The sequence below is a fragment of the Choloepus didactylus genome, chromosome X, assembly GCF_015220235.1.
Source record: "Choloepus didactylus isolate mChoDid1 chromosome X, mChoDid1.pri, whole genome shotgun sequence".
In the NCBI taxonomy this organism is placed as follows: Eukaryota; Metazoa; Chordata; class Mammalia; order Pilosa; family Megalonychidae; genus Choloepus; species Choloepus didactylus.
The window spans coordinates 191452616-191469850 of NC_051334.1; the positions used below are offsets into that span (position 1 = coordinate 191452616).

The window sequence follows — 17235 nt, forward strand, 5'->3', positions numbered from 1 at the left end:
TAGGGACTGGGGAGAGCCTGGCTGCCACCACACTGTTCAGAGAGGGGAGAGCCTTTGCCCCAGAGAGGCAGAGTCCAGTGGCACCCAAATGCTTGAGAAGGGTGAGGTCGAAAAGAAGGTGGTCTCCCCAGTGTGTGGACATGTTGGAGCACTCACTCCAGCGTTTGGAGAGAAAAAGGCCTCTGCATAAGCATTTGTAAAGGGTAGGACTGCCGCTCTCTCAAGCCCTGAGGATAAAACGTCATTCTATAAATGCCTCTCAGACTTCAAAATCTAATGGAGTTAATTGTTTCGGTCCATGAACCCTGTTTTCCCTTCAATTTCTCCCTATGGCAATGGGACTGTTTACCCTGTACTGTCCCTCCTTTGTATACTGGAAGCAGATAACTTGTTCTGAGTTTCACAGGTCCACAGCTGGAGGTGAATGTTAGGACTTTGTACTTATCTATATTGTGATGGAATGAATGTATTTTTGCATTTGGAAGGAACATGTCTTTTTGGGGTCCAGGGGGTGGAATGTGCCAGTTTGAATATATTATGTCCCCCAGAAAAGCCATGTTCTTCGATGCAATCTTGTGGGGGCAGACTTATTAGTCTTTTGATTAGGTTGGAGCCTTCTGATTGATTGAGATGTGTCTCACCAAACTGTGGGTAAGACCTTTGATCAAATTATTTCCATGGAGGTATGGACCCCGCCCATTCAGGGTGGGTCTTGATTAGTTCACTGGGGTACTTAAGAGGGCCCAAGAGCCAACACAGATGCTGATGCTTGGAGATGCTTAGAGACGCAGACAGAAGGACGTTTGGAGATGCTAAGCTAAGAGATGAAGCCCAGAGTTTGACTCAGAGAAACTAAGAGAGAACCCCCATGCTTAGAGAGAAAACCCCCTGGGAGAAAGCAACAAGGACATACAGGAGCTGAGAGAGAGGAGTGAAGACGGAAGCCCAGACACAGTTTGGAGAAAGCCATTTTGAAACCAGAACCCAGGAGCAAAGGACCAGCAGACGCCAGCCACGTGCCTTCCCAGTTGACAGAGGTGTTCCGGATGCCATTGGCCTTTCCTCAGTGAAGGTACCATCTTGTTGGTGCCTTAGTGTGGACACTTCTATGGCCTTAGAGCTGTAACTTTGTAACCTAATAAATCCTCTTTATAAAAGCCAATCCATTTCTGGTATTTTGCATAATGGCAGCATTAGCAAATAGGAACATAGCTCAAACCCAAAGATATTAAATTTCACTCAAATAAAATAAATGCAAAATAAAACTATAAAACTACATTTTCCCCTAACAGAGTGGCAAAAATCAAAAGCCCGAAAACATACTATGTTGGTATGGTAGGCAGAACAGTGGCCTACCAAACGTGCCCAGGTCATAATCCCTGGAACCTGTGACTGTGTTTGGTTCCACGGCCCAGGGGAATGAAAGTAGCGGATGGAATTCAGGTTGCTGACAGCTGACAGTAAGGTAGGGCGAGCGGCCTGGGTTACCCAGGTGGGCCCGGTGTCATCACGAGGGTCCCTGTGTGTGGAAGAGGGAGACGGAAGAGGAGGCCAGAGTGAACCCATGTGAGCCCCCCCCCCCCCCATCGCTGGCTCTGAAGGATGGAGGAACGGAGCCGGGAGCCAACCATGTGGGTGAGCTCTAGAAGCGGGAAAAGGCAAGGAAACGCATTAGAGCCTCCCAAAGGAACACAGCCCTGCTGGCTGCTTGATTTTAGCCCAGTGAGACCCACATTGCACTTCTGACCTCCAGAATGATGAGAGAATAAATTTCTGTTGTTTTAATCCAGTAAGTTTGTGGTGATTTGTTACAACAGCCCTAGGAAACTAATACAGTTGAAGCGGACGTATGGAACAGGCAGGGTCACCCAGCGGGTGTGGAAGTGCAAACTGGCACATATTCTACAAAGGGAATTTGAAAATAACAGTAATTCTATTCTGAGAATTTATCATACAGATATACCTGAACACATATGAAACACAAGGTTATTCACTACATTTTATAGAATAGCAAAAAGATTGGAAACAGTCTAAATGTCTGCTAATAGAAGATTGAATAAATCATGGTGCACTCAACAGAATACTGTCGGTCATAAAGAGAGTAAAGAAGCCATTCATTGGGCACTATCTATTGGGGAAGGAAAAAAAGCAAGGTAATCAACATATAGCATGTTGTCATTAGGGTCAAGGGATGGGAAACAAATACAAACAAACAAGTTGCCTGTATGGGCAGACCCCATCTCTAGTTGTCTGTGGGGAGGAGAGTGGGGTGGCTGAAGCATGCTGGGAAGGAGATATTTTCCTCTATGCCCTTTTACATTCCCTGAATTTTCAATCATAGGTATATACTATCTATTTAAAAATTAAAAAGTAAATGCTTGCTGAATAAATGCGCTTCTTATTGATTGCTTGGTTGCTATTGGTTTCTACTTATTCCCTCTACTTATACTAATATATTCACTCCACAAATACTTACTCGGGGCCTACTTTGAGCAAGGTGGTAAGCAGGGACAAAAGTGAGGAAGACATGGCCACTACCTTTAAGGAGTTAGAAAGCTTCCAAAGGAGAGACGAGGGCACAGCTGTCAATTGCGTAAGAGGAAAGCGGCAAGTGCCGTGAGAGGTATGGAGGACACTGAGCTTAAGTCACTTCTGGACAGACGGGCCCGGAGGGACGTTAATGGCATCTGAGCTACCCTTAAAGGATGAGATGCCTCTGGATGTCGACAAAAAGGCACAAATGGTGGCAAAACTCAAGGACTATGTGGCTGCGAACACACACCTCGGTCTTGCTGCCAGAGTGTAGGAGAGGTAGAAAAAAAAAATGGAGACTGCTGGGGGGCAGGGCCACACTGACAGGGAGGACCTGTAGAATTTAGTAAATGTGAAGGGACAGGGATGACTTGGATGGCCTTGATTTCAAGTGTGAATGAGGAGGAAGAAGAGGAGACCATTAAGAGAAAATGGAGGCACAAGAGAAGTCAGTTCGGGGAAAGATGAGAGATTTACTTGAAACAAGAGTTTATGTGTCACTAGAAGGTTTGTAGCAGCTACGGGGACAAGTGAAGCTGCAGATTTGGAAGTCTAGTTCAGAAAGGCAATGCCGGTAGACACAAGAGTGAGAAAGACTGCCAAAGGGATAGTGTTGAGCAAGAAGGGGAAGGATATAATTTTACAGAAAACCCACATTTAGGAGGCAGTTGGAAGAGAAGCCAGAAAAGGGCAGAGGTAGAAGGACTGGGCAACTGAGATCCTGGAAGCAACAGGGGAAGTTATGTTTCAAAGACAGTGGTAAAGGTGTCTGGAAGTATGATGGCCTAGCTGTCATAGCTGAGACTTAAAACACACCATCAAGCTGGCTAGGGAGGAAAACTACTCAGAAGCCAAAAGTGATCTGCAAACAGGGATGTGGAGATGGGAGAGGAGCACATTGGCTTTCTCACCCAGGGCAACCTCAGTGGAAGAATGAAGGGGAAATAACCATCTGGGGACCCCAGGGAAAATTACCCGTCTGGATTACTGACGCCAAAGGCAAGGGAGGAAAACATCTCTTATGAGGACACCAGCCACACTGGATTAAGACACCCCCCTCCCCAATGCCAACTCCGGTGTGGCCTCATCTCCATTTAACTAATTCCATCTGCAAAGGCCCTATTTCTAAATAATGTCATGTTCTGAGGACCTGGGGGTTAGGACTTCAATATATCTTTTGGGGGAACAAAATTCAACTTACAACAGTCCCCAAGCAAGAAAGTGATGCAGCTGGACCCACAATGCCTTGTCAGCGGCTGCTGTGAGCCCAGATCCTGGGCCTCGGGGTTCGTTTATTCTGGCTCTCCTTCCCTTGGGTGAGGCTACATCCCATGAGTTAATTCATGAACTCAAGTCCTATACACTAAGCAATTCAAGAGAATTGAAGAGAATGGAATTCCTAAATTAACTTAAAATGTGTTTTATTCTATATCTGATACTCTTGTCTAAAATAGTGGTCTTCCAACTTTTTTGACTGTGACTAACAGTAAGCAATACAATTTACACTGGGACCCTATACATCCCCCCACCCACATCCAACTGAAAGAAATGTTTCATGAACCTATACTTAGCCTTATTACCCATTATGCTCATTATATTTTCTATTCGATTCGATTTTAAAATGCTGGTAGCAACCTAGTGAATTGATTTTATGACTCACTAATAGGTTGGGATCCACAGTTTAAAAAACTCCCATCTAACATTTATATTATCTCTGATTATCCACATCTGAGTATCATGAGCAAATGGTAAAATATATCAATGAAAGAAGAACTTTGTACTTGAATGTACACCTGAAAATCATACTCTTTATTTTTCTGTAGCACTATCAGGCTCTGTTCTTTTGTACATAATTTTGGTTTCTGCCTTTTTAAAATAAAAATAAAAACCACATCATATTAGAAAGATTGCCACATTTCTTATCATAAAAATTCATCATCTACCTAGAACTAGTAGTGAGTTTCAAACAGTTTATGAGAATTCAGTACAATTTCTAGTGTTTGAAAAGCAAAGCAAAAATAAAACAAGAACATAAATGCTTTAGCTGAAACATGTTATCTAAAAAATTTTCACATCTTAATTAATGAATCGAAATAATACAGAAAAAATCAAGGTAACAGTCTGGGATCCACTCTGGGCTGCCCAATTGCTCAAGGGGTGGGGAAAGTTCAAGTGGAAGTTGAAGTCCTGACTTGAACACCCTGAGTGGTGAAAATACAAATGCGGATGGAGGCAAGAGAGGGGTGGTTGAAGCCAAAAGCCTACTCATAATCTATTCAACCCACGGCTGGATTTGGAACCCAGCTCCCTGGGTTGCCACACACCATTTCATGGATACAACGCAAAGTTAAATTCTGACTTCAAATGACAATACAAGAATCACAGAAATCATCTGTGGCTGGTTTAACAGTTTCAGTAACATTAACACAGGGATATTTTCAGGCAGGGGCCCTTTGTACTGTTCAAATCAATCAGTCTTAGATCCCACTTCCAGGAAATCTCTTTTTGGCATGCTCTCACATTCCCCACTGGGGCAGTTTGAAAACTTTTCTCCCCTTTCTGTCTCAGAGGAATAATAGTCTCTTCTCCTTTCCAAAACTGCCCTACAAACTGGGCATGATCCCATCCCCCTCTGCCTTCTCCAGACCCTGCTCTAGAAAAGAGCTCCACAATTTCTTGCCTTTTTACTTTCTTTCCCAGCAGATGCCTTTTGCCCTGTCCATTAATATATTTGACTTAATCCAATTGTAAGAAAAAAAAAAAAAAAAAAAAACTCCCTCAACCTGGTTACTGCCCTTATTTTTTTTTAAGTCACCTACTCTCACTTTAAACTCCTGCAAACTGGCTTCTGCCTCCTCCACTGTGAGACCATTTTCCTGGATTCAACAGAGTTCAGCAACCATAGGCCAGGCACTGTCCCAGGCCCTGGGATACAAAGATAAGGAAAGCCAGTCCCAGCCTCCAGCAGCCCACAGATCCCAGGGAGAGCTCAGAATCACGGATCCTAAAGGCCTCTTCTTGACCCTCCCTCTCTTTGATCCCTCTGCAGGATTTGACGTTGATAACCATCTTCTTAAACCTCTCTCTTCATTTGGCCCTCTGCAACCCAGACAGGCTCTTTTCATTCCCTTGCTGGCTCCTTTTCCATTTCCACTCCCTACAAGCTGGCCTTTTCCAAGGTTCTGGTTTTGGACTTCCCTATATGCATCAGGGTTACTTAACCAGGGACCCGGAGATGGGCTTCACAGGGCCTGGGAGTCCTCTCAAATTCTATACAAATTTTGGGGATAAGTGCAGTTTTCAGAAGAAGAGAAACTATAGTTGACATCATGTTATCAAATGAGTCTATCACTCCAAAAAAATTAAGAGCCAGTATTCCAAATTGACATCTCTAGACTCCTTTCTGAGGGTCAGGCCTACAACGGAGCACTGTAAATTGTCAAAATACCACTAAATGCCATGTGTCCAGAACAGAGCTCACCATTCTTCCCTCCTTCCCCTCTCTTCTACGTTTCCCTGAATGAATTTCTTTTCTGACTTCCCACGCTATTAATGGTGCCTCATCCTTCTTAGCACTCAAGCCCCAAATCTCAGAAGGAAGGCAAATTCATCCTCCTCCTCCTCCCCCCCACCACCTGATGTCCCAATATGTAGGTTCTCCTCCTCCTCCCTTTTGCAGCTCACCACCAGCATCCCAGTTCAGGCCCTCCGACTCATCCTGCTAGCTTTGTGAGCTCTCCCCTCCTATCCATGCATCATAACGTATTCAGTCAATATCACTTGATTCAAAACCTTGAGGAGGTCTCCATTACTTCCTGAAGTATAAGTTCCCTACCCTAGCATTCAAGACCCTCCCCTAGATGGCTCCAAATCTCCTCCTCTTGCCCTGTGCCAGCCAAACATCACTGGCTCTCCCTGCAAAGACCTTGCAATGCTCCCAGACGTCCCTCTCTGTGCCTAGGGTCTGGGTCTTGTCCCTGCTTGAAGTACCACTGATTCCACCATCAAGGCCCAATCAAACGACTACCAATTCCATACATGTTTTCCAATCTCAGCTGGATATGCTCTCATTACCATGGGTCCCCAGCAGACTTCCTGTGCATTTCTCTTACAGCACTGAATGTAATCTAACCCATATTGGGGCCATACATATTTGCCATATCATTTCTGCTAGATGTCATATCTCTGACACTATTTTCTTGAAAGCAACTTGATTTACGAAACAGTTGCACATGTCAACTTGAATATCCAGGGCTGGTATCTTGCACTGTGTTGGTGACTGGTTTTGAATTTTTTAAAGGATTACTTTAAGTGGTTAAAACTCAGTGCAATTTTCCAAACTCTGTATGAGTAATTCAGTTCACGTTCTTCTCAAATTTGTTACTTTATTGACTTCCTAAAGGAAGGAGACATTCCTAGCACAGATCTGAAAAAGATGGCTAGGTGTTACAGGCTGGAGAAATCAACCCCTCTGTGGATGACTCTAACAAGAGCAAATAGGAATCCCAGGTACTGGTGTTAGAGCCCCTCTGACATCCATCCTATTTGTTTCCATATAATGATTTTTCCTTTGGTATCTACTAAACTTGAGTTCATTTGAAAAAAAAAAAAAAGCTGTCATTAGACAACTCCCATGTAGAAGTCATTATGTTGAAGCTGGAGAGATAAAGGTCAGTCCCTGCCTTGATAAACTTGCAGCATAGTAGAGGGGACAGACATGTTAGGCATAAATTACTATGTAAGGCAGACTGGGATAAGTGCTCTAATAGAGGGCCCTGCAAAGTCTATCAGTAGAACAAGTAAGACATAAGATTAACTCCCACTGGGGGGACGCAAATGGCCTGGAACAGAACCCAGGCTTCTGACCAGATGTTGCAGGATGAGTGTGTGGAGGATGGGTGCTGAAGAAGGAAGAGGACTGTAGGTAATGGGATGGTAAAAGCAATGACCTGGAGCTGGGAGCACAAGGCAGTATAGTACACACTATGGGAAATCACTGAAGGGCTTTTTCTTGGCGGGGTGGTGGTGTGTGTGTGGTGTGTGTGACATGATCATCCCTAAGATGTTTAAAAAATGGCAGCAAAATTGTGTAGGATGGTTTGGAGAGGGAAGAAAATGATAGAAAGGGAAGGGGCCAGCCTGAGAAGCAGCTGCAACAGCTCATGGCTTACCATGGATGACAATTAGTATGCACAAGTAGAAATGGGGAAAGGGATTTGAGATTACTAAGAAGGTAGAACTTAGATGAGTTGGAAGTGATGCGGCTTTGGGAGGCCAAGTCAGGGGCAAAGAATAAAAAAAAGTTGACTTGGCAAGTTAGCACAGCCCTGAGCACTGAGGATCATCCACCTGACAGGACTATAGATGAAGAGGTGGTGTTGGTGAAACCGAAAAGAGGTAAGGAGACGTTGTGTTTGTGATTCTCATGGATTTACGTATGAAGGTGTTAAAGGGTTAGGCCCCTTAGACTAGGTTTAGAAATCACCCACAGAGCAGTGACAGCTCAGGCCCTGGGACTAAATGAAGCCACCAAGGAAAGCCAGCAGCATGAGAAGAGAAGAGGGCTGAGAGCGGAATACTAACAAGGTGCTCACATTTAGGCAAAAGACAGAGGCAGTGGAGACTGGAAAGGAGCAGTCAAGACAGTCGAGTAACACAGAAGCCAAATTGGAAGAGCTTCAAGAAGGGGGTGGGGAGAGGTCGAACAGAATGAAGACTAAAATGAGCCACTAGATTTGGTCAGGGGTCATGAGCTCTAAGACCGTAGCTTCAATAAGCCGGGTACTCGAATGGGCTGGAGGAATGAATGAGCTGGAGATGAGGACAGACCTGACTATTCTTTCCAGAAGTTGGCACTGAAGTGAGAAATGGGAAAGCAGTTTAGAGAAAAACTAATCCAACACTTGACTTATTTTAGGCACACAAACTCTAGGAAAGACAGAAAGAGGCCAGAGAAAGGGGATGACTGATGGAAACAAAGCCTTGTAGGAGATAGACTGGGGCTACTTCACAATGCCCTGTGAACCATTCTTCAAATTTCTGATCAGTTAAGCCAGATATGCAAAAACCAAGACAGGACATGGTCCCTAATGAAGTTTTGTGAATTAAGTTTTACATTCTCACTTCCACTGTAATTTAGAAGATGTATTTCCAAAAAACATTTTTATCCACAGAATTTAAAAAAATACATTTAACAGAAATATTTTTCAAATTGCACAATTTAATAAAAAATTAAGTGTTCTAGTTGCTAATGCTTGCAGATGCAAAACACCAGAGATGGATGGCTTTTATAAAGGGGGTTTATTTGGTTACAACACAGTTATAGTCTTAAGGCCATAAAGTGTCCAAGGTAACACATCAGCCAATCGGGGTACCGTCACTGGGGGATGGCCAATGGTGCCCAGAAAAACCTCTGTTAGCTGGGAAGGCACGTGGCTAGTGTCTGCTCCAAAGTTCTGGTTTCAAAATGGCTTCTCCTAGGATGCTCCTCTCTAGGCTGCAGTTCCTCAAAAATGTCACTCTTCATTGCACTTGGGATAATTGTCCTCTCTCAGCTTCTCTGGAGCAAGAGTCTGCTTTCAACGGTCGTCTTCAAACTGTCTCTCATCTGCAGCTCCTGTGCTTTCTTCAAAGTGTCCCTCTTGGCTGTAGCAGCTTGCTCCTTCTGTCTGATCTTACATAGTGCTCCAGTAATTTAATTCAGACCCACCCTGAATGGGCGGGTCAACACCTCCATAGAAATTATCCAATCAGAGTCATCACCCACAGTTGGGTGGGGTGCATCTCCATGGAAACACTCAAAGAATTTATAATCTAATTAACACTGATAGGTCTGCCCACACAAGATTATATCAAAGATAATGGCATTTGGGGGACACAATACATTCAAACTGGCACATTCCACCCCCTGGACCCCAAAATGACATGATCTTTCCATATACAAAATACATTCATCCCATCACAACATCACAGAAACTTAAATCATTTCAGTAACAACAGTTAAATACAAGATCCCATCAAAATCAATTATAGACGTGGTCAGTCCTAAGGCATAATTCTCCTTTAGCTGTGGATCTGTGAACTTAGAACAAGTTATGTGCTTCCAATATACAAAGGAGGGACATTCATAGGATAAACATTCCCATTGCCATAAGGAGAAACAGTAAAGAAAACAGGGTTTAAGGGACCAAAACAGTTCCTAAAACCTGCAGGACAAACTTGATTAGATTTCAGTCTGAGAGTCATTAAGAGAACAACGTTACATCCTTGGGGCTTCAGAGAGCGGGAGTCTAACCCTTCCTAAGGGCCTTTGTGGCAGCCCCTTCCTCTCCAAAAGCTTGGGTGAGTGCTCCAATATATCCACACGTTGGGGAGACCACCTTCTCAGCCCCAACCTCCTCAAACATCAGGGCAGCACCCAGATTCCCTTCCATCTCCGGGGCACACGCTCAACCCCTTCAGAACAGTGGGGTGGCAGCCAGGCTCTCCCCAATTCCCTGGGAATGTGCTCCACCCTCTTTGGGGCTTGGGGTGGCAGGACATTTCCTGGGCATCAAGTCAGAAGACCCGCCCTCGACCTCCAGGGCAAACTCACCCTTTCCATGTGTGTAGGCCACTCCACTCTCCCAGCCCAAGGCCTCTTGACTCCAGACCTCAACCTCCATGGCTCTGTCTTTGAAGAAATTTTTCCTTCAATTTGTTCCTTGTCTGTCTCCTCCAGTCCAGACTGGCAACAGCTCTGTCTATAAAGATCTCGCAAAAATTCTGTTGACTTCACATGAAGCACACAGGGGTGAAAGCCATCAGACAATATGACTTTCCACAAATCCTTTCTGCTTAACTCCTTTTCCAATCTTGGCTTGTACTGAAATGGTGGCTGGGTTTCATGTTTGATTACATCCTCATGTTGGGCTGTAGCTTCTGGGATTCCACCCCCTGGAAGCCCGTAATATTCTAAGCCATCAGCTTCTGGTTTCTTTGTACCCAAGAGTTCAGTTCTAAGTTTATCTCTCTCTGCTTGCATTTTACTATAAGCTGCAAGGAGAAGCCAGGGTACATCCTCCACACGTAGTCTGGAGATCTCCTCAGTTAAGTATTCCAGGTTGTCACTTTCAAATTCTTCCTTCCATCTGACACCAGGACTCAATTTTGCCAAATTCTCTGCCACTTTAAAACAAGGATCGCCTTTCTTCCAGTTCGCAACAACACATTCATCATTTCTGTTCAAGGCCTCGTCAGAAGTATCTTTAGAGTCCATATTTCCACCAATAGTCTCTTCAAAGCAGTTTAGGCCTTTTCTATCAAACTCCTCACAATTCTTCCAGAATCTTCCCCTTATCCATTTAAAAAGCCGTTCCAACATGTTTGGTATTTGCAAACTCAGCAGCAAAAGCACTCCACTCCTGGTACCAAAATCTGTCCTAGTTTGCTAATGCTGCAGAATGCAAAACACCAGAGAAGGATTGGCTTTTATAAAAGGGGGTTTGTTTGGTCACACAGTTACAGTCTTAAGGCTGTAAAGTGTCCAAGGTAACACATCAGCAATTGGGTACCTTCACTGCAGGATGGCCAATGGTGTCTGGAAAACCTCTGTTAGCTCAGAAGGCACGTGGCTGGTGTGTGCTCCAAAGTTCTGGTTTCAAAATGGCTTTCTCCCAGGACGTTCCTCTCTAGGCTGCAGTTCCTCAAAAATGTCACTCTTAGTTGCACTTGGGGTATTTGTCCTCTCTCAGCTTCTCCGGAGCAAGAGTCTGCTTTCAATGGCTGTCTTCAAAATGTCTCTCATCTGCAGCTCCTGTGCTTTCTTCAAAGTGTCCCTCTTGGCTGTAGCAGCTTGCTCCTTCTGTGTGATCTTATATAGTGCTCCAGTAATTTAATTCAGACCCACCCTGAATGGGTGGGCCAACACCTTCATGGAAGTTATCCAATCAGCGTCATCACCCACAGTTGGGTGGGGTGCATCTCCATGGAAACACTCAAAGAATTATAATCTAATTAACACTGATAGGTCCACCCACACAAGATTATATCAAAGACAATGGCATTCTGGGGGACATAATACATTCAAACTGGCACACTAAGTAAAGGCTGAAAATGTACTCAACTATATGTTATGGTTACATTTGTTTCAAAGCACTAAATTTTCTTTTGTAATCAAGATGATGCATGAGTATTGCATTTCCTTCTAGACCTCCATGGTCTTTGTGTAATCGTCCTTTTCTTCAACCATGAATTTCCTTTGACTGAAACAACTGCTGGTGAAATATGGGGATGAAGAAGCCTTGTTCCACTTCAGGCCTTTATTGCCAAAAAAAAAATTAAAATTAAAAGACAGCTACAGGAACTCACTGCCCTCTCCCCTACGTGGGATCCAACTCCCAGGGATGTAAATCTCCCTGGCAACGCAGGATATGACTCCTGAGGATGAATCTGGACCTGACACCATAGTACTGAGAACATCTTTGTGACCAAAAGGGGGATGCAAAATGAAACAAAATAAAGTTTCAGTGGCTGAGAGATCTCAAATGGAGTCAAGAGGTCACTCTGGTGGACATTCTTACGCACCACATAGATAACCCCTTTTAGATTTTAATGTATTGGAATAGCTAGAAGTAAATACCTGAAACTATCAAACTGCAACCCAGCAGCCTTGACTCCTGAAGACGAATGTATAACAATGTAGCTTACAAGGGGTGATGGTGTGATTGTGAAAGCCTTGTGGATCACACTCCTTTTATCCAGTGTGTGGATGGATGAGTAGAAAAATGGGGACAAAAACTAAATGAAAAATAGGGATGGATGGGGGGGATGATTTGGGTGTTCTTTTTTATTTTTATTTTTTATTCTTATTTTTACTTTTTCTGGTATAAGGAAAATGTTCAAAAAATAAACTGGGTGATGAATGCACAACTATATGATGGTACTGTGAACAGCTGATTGTACACCATGGATGACTGCATGATGTGTAAATATATGTCAATAAAACTGAATTTAATAAGAAAAAGACCACTACAGGAAGAAGAGCTACAGCACAAAGCAGTTTTTCTACTTAATGACCTCCTTCATCGTAGGCTGCATTATATTTATCCTATACTCAAAATAAAGGGATCTATAGATATATCTTACAAACGATTATTCCATCACTCTCTCCTTAGCAGGTGTTTGCCTTCAAGTTTGTTTAGAGTCAACCAGAGAAGGCGAGAGGTAAAAAGATGCAAGCATGCCATAGGAGGAAAAAAGAAGGCAAGACCAAGGCAGAACATAAAGAAAGACTGCTTTAAGAACAAGACTCATGGAAAGGTTTATTTCAGCCACCGGGTAAAAGAAAGTTACAAGTACTCAAACAGTATGAAGAATAGGAAGGAAGAGTTTTAGGTACAAATACTCAATCACCTTATGGACTAGATCACAGATTATAACTAATTAATGTACAATAAATCTGTCTAGCCAAAGATATACTAAATGCCACCAGATGATATTTGGAATGTCATGCTTTTAAAAAATGCATCCACCCTATTTGGCTACTGTCTGTAGTACCTATATAATGCATTTGTATTTTAAAAGTGCATTTGTGTAAATGACATTTAAGCTCAGATGATTTGTTCCCATTTCTAACTTGAGCCACAAAACCTGACACACATAGCTCATTAGCTCCAAAGTTGACAGCAATGAACTCTGGGATGTGCTGTGTTGCACTAAGTCTTGCCGGGGCTGAGGGCTCACGCAGGGAGGGAGAGCACACGTTGCTCTGCGTAACGCTCCCATGTTTCAGTCAACTGCATAATCATCCAGCACAGACTAGCAGGGAAGAGACCTGTTTCCTCTGGGAATGATTAAATAATATTTAATAAACAACCCCCCCATACTTATCACACTAGGAAGGGTGAGAGAGAGAGTACATGAAAGAAAATTCCTGCCTGCAGGCAGTTTTCACAGAGGAAACCCCCTGAGAAGCCTCCCACGCTGAGGAGAGCCCCGGAATTTACCAGACTGTGTGCCAGAGGAAAGGCATATCTTGTGAGGATCTCAAACATGTCTCTTCTGCTGTGGCCTTCCTGTTTCAATGCAAACCTCAGGTTTCTCATGTCCTATAGGACAAAGGAGACAGTTAGTCTGCAAACAAAGTCAGGTTAATGAGCAAAAAATCTTCCATTTAACCATGGGGGTAGAGGATTTACTTACCTGCAAGGGCAATTAATCTAGACTACTAAGAAAAACATTTTTGTATCATATTTTGAGATACCTGATTTTAAAACACCCAAAAATATTCCCACTGTAGCCATGAATGTGAAGACAAAATAAAGCAACTAGGGCACTAAAGAAAAGACAGAGCTAAAATTTATTTTATAAAAAGAAAAGCAAACCCTGCCTTGCATATCATCCAATGTGTCTATCTACATGAACTGGTTATTTAAATTCTAAAACAGAATTTTATTCATATAAATTTTTAAAAGAGTATCTGCTACCAAATATACTCTCAAAATTGTCAAACATGCCATTAATATACAGATGCTTTCCCTCCCCCCTCATGCTTTTACTTTAAAGTCTCATTGTAAAAATCAGGAAATGATTGGCCTTTTAAGCTTTCATGTAAGTAATATAAGCAATACATTTTTGCTATGTAATTTTACTTTCACAGAGTCCTATATGAGCCACCTTAAAGTACCCCATATTAGTGTTTTTTTCATTTATTATTTCATGAGTACTCTTAAAGCTGTATAAGTCTTTGATCTGAAGGACCAGCAAAGGCCTTGCCATAGAACAAGACATCTCAAAATGCAAAGCACAGCAAATAAAGTCTGAATAAGTTATTCAGGTTCTATAGACTAGAACCTCTAGCAATGTTTCAAGATTGATCACTCCGCATACAGATGGCATCTACTGGTCCTTTCCAGCTCCAAGATTCTGTGCTTTCATTTTTAAAAGATCATAACTGAATAAACCCAACAACCAATTCATATTCTTTAAAGTGGTTACTAAAACATACCTGGAGAAAATGGGGATAGTAGTTGTTGGTTCACGATGCAGTGACAGTCAAAAGGAAGGAAAAAGGTTATTTCAATGGGATGATATACTGTAAAAGGGTTTGCAAACAGCCACAAATACAACCCTTGATTAGCTGAGCATCTCAGGGCTCAGTGACCTGCGAGGAACTTTCTTCCCAGGCAGATGATAACTCTATAACATCATTCTCTTAACAACTCAGCCAGAAATAAGACCAATTCTAGGTAAATATTTATTCTGACCTATAAGTGATTTAAACAGCCACACTTAATGTGCCAAAGCTCAAATACTTCAAGTAACTGATTTTTGCCACCCGATTCAGATCTAATTAAAGGGCAGAAAGGACTACAACCCCATTTTCAAACAAGAAAATTGAAGTGGACAAGGTTAATGTCTCATGGGCAGCAGTTCACCATATCCCTAACAGAAGTATGAGCAAATACTAACCAGTTGAGTTCCACCTGGTCTCCTCAGAATTAGACTCGTCAGGGAAAGGTACCTGGCAAAGATCCTTGTGCCAAAGAAGTCTGGCCAGACCCTTGAAGTATTTAAAAAGCGGGTCATATGGCAATGCTCACAGCCTTGCTATATAACAAGAGCCGAAATAAGCACACCCCCTTACAACTCTAATGAAGGGTTGATTTATTAAGGCATCCATCATTTCTGCCTTAATACACAACACACATCACGACTAACTTCAAAATATGACATCATCTTCGAACCTAGTAAATGGGGGTGGGGAGTGGAAGAAGAGAGAAGGCTTTGTGGAGGTATGGGACCTGGTGCGTAAGAATTCCCAACTTCAGAGCTACTTTCTGTGATTTCACCCTCTCCTCTGTGACTTACAGCTACCATGTGAAAGTTGTTACCAGCAAGAAGAAATCCCATGTGCACAGCTAGTAGAACAAGATTTATAGGCGTTCTAACTACTTGTTTCAGGAAAGATCTGCAGCTGTATTATAGTTCCAGATGAAAATGGACCTACAAGAGCAGGATGGCAAGTCTTATCAACCTCTAGTCGGTTACTGAGAAAATGGAATCTGATTCCTGTGACACTGGCATTTCCAGGGAGCTAATTTAGTTAAAAGGTTAGGCTACTACATTGTTCTAAGCCATCTTCTTTGTGCTCATTCAAATTCCAAGAGATATACACGTGTAACACTTAAGAATTATGCCTGGTGAATTGATCCTAAGCCTTTGTTCTTACAAAATCCCCATGTTTCTAAGCCCCAGAGGGCAGAGAGTACCTGGGATTGTAGATAAGGCATGAAAGTAACTAGGACTAGAACAAAAACAAAAACAAAAACTGAGGTGGGAAATGATGGGAGCATTTCTGTTCAAGGTTCAAACGAGACAACCCTTTGGTTTCTGATAGAGTATACCAGTCTTGATATTTTATAAATTGGAGAGAAAAACACCCTATTGTATTTCTTTTTTTTCTTTTTTTTTTTGGGGGGGGGGGTTCCTTCAGTATCTTGCCTTTTTTTTTTTTAATCTTCATTTTACTGAGATATATTCACATACCACGCAGTCATACAAAACAAATCGTACTTTCGATTGTTCACAGTACCATTACATAGTTGTACATTCATCACCTAAATCAATCCCTGACACCTTCATTAGCACACACACAAAAATAACAAGAATAATAATTAGAGTGAAAAAGAGCAATTGAAGTAAAAAAGAACACTGGGTACCTTTGTCTGTTTGTTTCCTTCCCCTATTTTTCTACTCATCCATCCATAAACTAGACAAAGTGGAGTGTGGTCCTTATGGCTTTCCCAATCCCATTGTCACCCCTCATAAGCTACATTTTATACAACTGTCTTCGAGATTCATGGGTTCTGGGTTGTAGTTTGATAGTTTCAGGTATCCACCACCAGCTACCCCAATTCTTTAGAACCTAAAAAGGGTTGTCTAAAGTGTGCGTAAGAGTGCCCACCAGAGTGACCTCTCAGCTCCTTTTGGAATCTCTCTGCCACTGAAGCTTATTTCATTTCCTTTCACATCCCCCTTTTGGTCAAGAAGATGTTCTCCGTCCCACGATGCCAGGTCTACATTCCTCCCCGGGAGTCATATTCCACATTGCCAGGGAGATTCACTCCCCTGGGTGTCTGATCCCATGTAGGGGGGAGGGCAGTGATTTCACCTTTCAAGTTGGCTTAGCCAGAGAGAGAAGGCCACATCTGAGCAACAAAGAGGCATTCGGGAGGAGGCTCTTAGGCACAACCATAGGGAGGCCTAGCCTCTCCTTTGCAGCAACCGTCTTCCCAAGGGTAAAACCTATGGTAGAGGGCTCAACCCATCAAACCACCAGTCCCCTATGTCTGTGGTCATGTTAGCAACCATGGAGGTGGGGTAGGCCAATACCCCTGCATTCTCCACAGGCTCCTCAAGGGGGCACTACATCTTTTTTTCCTTGTTTTTCTTTTTTTTTTTTTTAACTTTCCTTTCTTTTTTAAATCAACTGTATGAAAAAAAAGTTAAAAAGAAAACATACAATAAAAGAACATTTCAAAGAGACCATAACAAGGGAGTAAGAAAAAGACAACTAACCTAAGATAACTGCTTAACTTCCAACATGTTCCTACTTTACCCCAAGAAAGTTACCTAATATAGCAACATTTCTGTGAACTTGCTCCTACTATATCCATCAGAAATTAACAGACCATAGTCATTCCTGGGCATCCCCAGAACATT

The 17235-nt window shown here is 42.7% G+C and overlaps 1 protein-coding gene across 7 annotated transcripts in view; it reads right to left on the reverse strand.

Moving 5' to 3' along the window:
• MTM1 (myotubularin 1) overlaps window positions 1-17235 on the reverse strand; it is a 141141-nt gene that overhangs the window by 72095 nt on the left and 51811 nt on the right. For 6 of the 7 annotated variants that reach the window (XM_037821233.1, XM_037821227.1, XM_037821230.1 and 3 more), the window contains one exon: window positions 13518-13619. In XM_037821233.1, coding sequence (XP_037677161.1) covers window positions 13518-13619 — 102 coding nt within the window. Of the gene's footprint in view, window positions 1-13517; window positions 13620-14518; window positions 15984-17235 lie in introns of those variants that run through there. The other variant, XM_037821234.1, reaches the window with a different exon arrangement.